The sequence below is a fragment of the Chrysochloris asiatica genome, unplaced genomic scaffold, assembly GCF_000296735.1.
Source record: "Chrysochloris asiatica unplaced genomic scaffold, ChrAsi1.0 scaffold00111, whole genome shotgun sequence".
NCBI classification, from domain to species: domain Eukaryota; kingdom Metazoa; phylum Chordata; class Mammalia; order Afrosoricida; family Chrysochloridae; genus Chrysochloris; species Chrysochloris asiatica.
Genome location: NW_006408629.1, coordinates 6,961,275 through 6,967,319, shown reverse-complemented (window position 1 = coordinate 6,967,319; position 6,045 = coordinate 6,961,275). Strand labels below are relative to the sequence as shown.

The 6,045-nt window shown below is 38.7% G+C and overlaps 1 protein-coding gene across 1 annotated transcript in view; it reads right to left on the bottom strand.

The window, feature by feature from the left end:
- FAM81B (family with sequence similarity 81, member B) overlaps window positions 1–6,045 on the bottom strand; it is a 99,488-nt gene that overhangs the window by 10,551 nt on the left and 82,892 nt on the right. The window contains exon 8 of the mRNA XM_006867879.1: window positions 729–864. Coding sequence (XP_006867941.1) covers window positions 729–864 — 136 coding nt within the window. The remainder of the gene's footprint in view (window positions 1–728; window positions 865–6,045) is intronic.

Genomic DNA, 6,045 nt, shown 5'->3' with positions numbered 1-6,045 from the left:
ACAACAACAATAACCATCCTTTATAAGGAACTCTGATAGCATAGTGGGTTATGATTGGGCTGCTAACCACAAGGTTAGCAGTTCAAATCTACCAGCCAATCTGCAAGAGAAAGATGAGACTTTTTGCTCCTGTACAGATTTACAGCCTAGGAAACCCTATACAGGGTCACTACGAGTCAGAACAGACTCAGTAGCACACAACACCATCAATCAACACCACCAATCACCATCCAGCTATGGCAAGTTATGGGATGACTGATCTTCCTCTGAAAGACATATTGAAGTCCAAACTCTCATACCTGTGAATGTGACCTTATGTTAATGAAAAAAGGTTCATAGCAGATGTAAGTTAAGATTCACCGTAGGGTGGGCCCTAATCGATTTTTGAGTGGTGTCTTTATAAAAAGAGATGAGACACAGACACGGAGAGGCACAGAGGGAAGATGACCAAGTGAAGAGGAGGCTGAGGCTGGAGTGATATTACCACAAGCCAGTGAACAGCTGGGGCTACCAGAAACAGACAAGGAAGGGTCCTGCACGAGAGCCTTCACAGAGCGAATATAGTCTTACTTGACACCCTGAACATGAACTTGTAGACTCCAGTGCTGGGAGACAATACATATTTGTTGCTTTAAGTTTCAGTTGGTGGCATGGTGTTGTATGAGCACTAGAAACCACATGTGATTATTATGCAACTCTCTGCTTTGTGAAGTAACAGAACTCCTTACCAGTTTCTCTTGTAAGAACTTCAGACATTGATTTATGTGGCTTAGCTGGTCTTTTTCATATTTGATGAACTGGTTTTCTATCCATTTTTTATTGTTTTCAACATTTTCGTAGAGATTATCTGAAAGTGCATTAAATCTAAGAAAAAAATATTTTGTTCAGTTTTAATAAGCAAACTTAAACAGTAACAAAAACTATCAACAAAACTTAGTGTGTTGAAAAAGTCAGTTGTTTTTAGGATGATTATGTTCAGTATGCCTGATCTAGTATTTATGAGTTTCTGCGGGAGGTAGATGGAGTACTGGTGGTGCAATGGTTAAGCACTCACCTGCTAAGTCAAGGTCAGTGGTTTGAGCCCACCAGTCGCAGTCTTCTATAAAGATTTACAGCCTTGGAAACCCTATCCTACAGGGTTTCTATGAGTTGGAATATAGTTGAAGGCAATGAGTAGGAAGTAGGGAAGCAAGAGCAGGGTACATTGAGTCTCTTTCCTGAGCTTCTGTTTAGCCTAATGGCTGACAATACCAGTCTACACATACACCCTATACCTTGATACACATACACACAGTGACAAGCAGCACACCACAGCCATTGAGAAGCATATGTTATGCCATGCAGGATTCTGCTCAGGACCCAGTAGCATTATTTGTGTTTGAGAGAAATACTTTGGTTAAGTCACATGGAGTGGGGAGTATTACTCTATGGCAGAAGTTGGCAAACTTTTTCTGTATGTAGTCAGTAAATGTTTGAAACTTTGTGGACTATGTAGTCTCCATTTTAACTTCTCAGCTCTGTCATTGCCATTGAAAAGCAGCCATAGATGATCTGGAAGCAAAACAATCTTGTTATTAGGTGACATTGAGTTGGTTCTGACTCATTGCAACCTATGTACAACACAATAGGACTAAGCACGGCCTGGTCCCACATCATCCTCACAACTCTTATGTAGGAGCCTGTTGCTGCCATTTTGTCAGTCTGTCTCAATGAGGGTCTTTCTCTTTTTGTTGACTCTCCATTTACAAGCAGGTTGTTCTTTTCCAGGGGCTGGTCTTTCTTGACAACATGTCCAAAGAATGAGAAATGAAGCCTTGCCATCCTTGCTTCTAAAGAGCGTTCTGGCTATACTTCCTTCAAGAAAGATTTGTTTATTCTGGCAGTCCATGGTACTTTCAATATTCTTCTCCAACACCACAATTCAAATGTATCAATTCTTCTACAGTCTTCTTTATTAATTGCCCAACTTTCACACACATATGAGGCAATTGAAAAGACCATGACTTGAGTCCTCAATCTTATCTCTTTACTCCTTTGCAACACATTTGCCTAATGCAATATGTCATTTCTTGACTGCTGCTTCCATGAGTGTTGATTGTGGATCCAAGTAAAATGAAGTCTTTGATAACTTCAATCTTTTATCCATTTATCATGATGCTATTTGTTGGTCCAGTTGTGAGGATTTTTTATATTTGACTCACAATGAGGTGTAATCCATACTGAAGACTGTATTCTTTGATCTTCATCAGAAAGTGCTTCAAGTCCCCTTTCTTTCAGCTAGCAGTGTTGTGTCATCTGCATATCACAAGTTGTTGATGATTCACCCTCCAATACTGATGTCACAGTCTTCATATAATGCAGTTTCTTGGATTATTTGCTTAGCATACAGATTGAATGAATATGGAAAGGATACAACCATGACACACACCTTTCCTGATTTTAAACCATTCAGCATTCCCTTGTTCTCTTCTAATGACTGGTCTATGTACAGGTTACTTAACACAATTAAATGTTCTGGAATAACTATTCTTTGCAATGTTATCCATAGTTTGTTATGATGCACACAGCCAGATGCCTTTGCATAGTCAATAAAACACAAGTAAACATCTTTCTGATATTCTCTACTTTTAGCCAAGATTCATCTGACACTAGCAGTTATATCCCTCACTCCATGTTCTCTTCTGAAGACATCATGAATTTCTGGCAGAACTGCTGAGAATCTTTCAAATACCAGAGTTATATCATTCCACTATCTGCTTGCCCCCCATATCATCCTGACAACACTGCAGCTGGTTGAAGAGTGCCAGAGACCTCAGGAGAACTAGAACAAAGCAATAGTGAACCACTGATGAAGAGGTAATAGCTGCAACACAACTTTGGGGATTACTGATATTTACGAAGTCCAGGGGATGAAAGAAATGGAAAGGAAGGCAAAAAGGAGAGCATGGAGCGTACTGTAATAGTTAGGGTTGTAGTCAACTTGACTAGGCCAGCATTTTCAGAGTTTTAGCTGTTGAGATATGCTTAATCCCACAGTGATGAAGCTTAATACAGGCATAGTTATCTCTATGATGAGTGGGTATGGATAGCCAATCAATTAAAAGTATGCTTCCTCGGGGATGTGGCCTGCTCCCTGTATAATGGACATATGGGAAAGGAATTTTCTCTCTCTCTTCCACTGGGGAACTGGGACTCTGCAATTGGAAACCATTTCCTTGATATTAAACTTATCTATAAAGATGAGGCTTTCTGCTCCCGTAAAGATTTACAGCCTCGGAAACCCTGTACAGGGTTGCTATGAGTCGGAACCGACTCCGCGGCATATAACAACAACAACAAATTTATTTCACTAGTTTTGCTACTCTAGAAAACCGGGCCTAACACAAGTGCCCTAGAAACCAAGAAGGGAAAATTTCAACTTGAAGGAAAATTATCAGCAGTGTCATAACTCTCTGAAATATCAAATCAGAAATTGACAAGTGCCACTAAATGTAGGAGTAGAGAGACCAGTGATGACCGTGGCAAAAACAGCTGCAGTGGAATGGAAGGAGTCTCATAGCATGTGGAGTGAACCGCAAGTAAGGAAAGGCCCAACAAGTTCTATGAGATCATTTTCATTTTATTTAGAATGCTGATTTCAACATGGGTGATTTTGTCACAATAGGCAGGTGCCACTGGCATAGCACAGCTTTCACCTCAAAGAATTACCTAACCAAAATATAATAGGCCAAGGTGGAAAAAATCTGGTTTAGATGATGAAACCAAGGAATGGGCAAAGCAAGATAGTTTTCCAATAGTTTTGTCAATACAGTTGTTGTAACTATTAAATGCTGTAGAGTTAGTTCTGATTCACAATGACCCTGAATAGGGTTTCCAATGAGTAGCTGGTGGGTTTAAGCCTCCGACATTGTGATTAGCAGTCCAATGCTTACATTTAAATTCTGATCGTCATTACTCTAACATATCCTATTTCTCTTCATATAGAAAGGGACATTTTTCACATAGAAAAGATAACTCTGGCACAGATGAGCAACTCAACATTGAAGAAGAAATTGTTTGCTCCTCCTGTTCTTAGTCCCATAACCCCACATTACCTGTGTGGCTGGCTAACAGTTGTTGGATCTCAGCAAGCAGCCCACCAAACTGATAAGGAAATCTCATTTTATCTGTGTTTCTTCCATTCAGAACAGTCTTCCCCAGAATATTTGCTGATCTCTGTCCTTATGTTATTCAAATCATTTGAGGTCTGCAGCAATGTTGTGTAAGCACTGGTTGGCAATTCAAACCCACTAATCGCTTCTTGGAAACCCTATACAGGGTTGCTGAGTTAGAACCGACTAAACGACATTTTAACAACAACAGTCTTCTTCAGTTCTCATCGCTCTACTTCCCTGTTCAACTGTCAGTTTACCACCGAAGTTTTTTTTTTGTTTAATTCTAAAAAAATTTTTAAAGACCCCCCTCCTCCCCATCTGACACTCCCTTTCCCTTACCCTACTTAATCCCCTCCCCCAATGTACATCACCATATGATTCATTACATAATAGTCTATGTATGGTCTCCTTCACTAGAACTGAGCTCTATGAATGGAAGGATTTTTCTTTGCTCATAGTTGGGAATAATGCCTGGAATCCAAAAGGTGTTCAATAAGCAATTGTTAATTAAATGAACAAAGGGGGCATTCCTTCTTGTAAAATACCTTTGACTAGAGCTGCTGACAAATAACAAATCATAGGACTGTCCAATTTTTTTTAAAGCCTGTCTAATCTGCTCCAGTTTCATCTTTCCTTCGCTGTTACTGGAGGAAGTGTTAGTTAACCGTGATGGCTAAGGGGGTGCAGCAAATCCCCAGACAAGCAAGAGGTTGCGTTACAATTGTTGGAGAATCCAGTTTTCAGTGTTCACTTTTACTGTATAAATAAGTGGGAGCATTTGCTTTCATCACTGATAAAATATTAACATGCCTCTGAAAACCAAGAAATCATTAAATGTGCCCAAGTGTAATGGCTTTGAAAGAGAGTATCAGCAGGTAAAATTCTGATACTAAACAAAACCATAAAGAATGAATTCCTATTTGTGATATTTTTAAGATAAGATTTTGCTTGAATGTTGTAGATAACAATCAGAAGTCAGGACCTGCCTGTGGTAGTTTATTAAAATGAGAGAACACTTTAAAAACATGTTCTTCTGGAAAGAAAAAAATGGGTAGGATGAAATAAAAATGTATATGCTTTTTTTTTCTTAGACTTTTTCCTAACACAATGAGGTGATTTATCTTATAAGGAGAATTACTTTTTTGTTAATTATAGAATTTACAGTTACAGTATCAACAAAATGAATTTATCTTAGGTGACAACATCTTTTAGTTCTCAAATCTATTCCAATAGTTGTGGGAGTTTTTCTATTAGATGGAGATGAATACATTGATAAACTTTTAAATTATGATGAAAATATTTTTTACTTTGTTTTCATATTGGTGGAATCAGGTAAATTGCACATCAAAGATGAATAAACAGGAGCAGTTCACAAAAGGGCTCGGAAAAATTTAACAGGGATTTATAAAGCCAGGGAAGAGAGCTCTGGTAAGGGTGAATAGTGAGGTCAGAGTGTAGGACTTGGAGCAAACATGGTGGTGAGCACCACAGTTACGGTTAGCAAAGATGACGTAATTTCATTATGAATAATTCTTTCAGTTCACTTGTGTCTCAAACCCAGTATCTTCAATTAACATCTAAAAGACATAAAAATTTGAATTCCTGGATACTATTAATATTAATGGAGTCCAGGTGTGGTGCTGTAGGATAATGCACTGGACTTCAACATCAGTTTGAACCATGAGGTCGGTGGTTCAAACCCACTATTTACTCCCTGGAAACCCTATACAGAGTTGCGGTGAGTTGGGACCCATTCGATGGCACTTACCAATGACAACAACAGTAAAATTGACAGGTTCTCATGAATTTAGATAGAGGCTTTGACTATGACTGAATATAAAGAGAATTAATGGATATGAGTATTCCAGAACACTTAATTGTTCTCATGAGG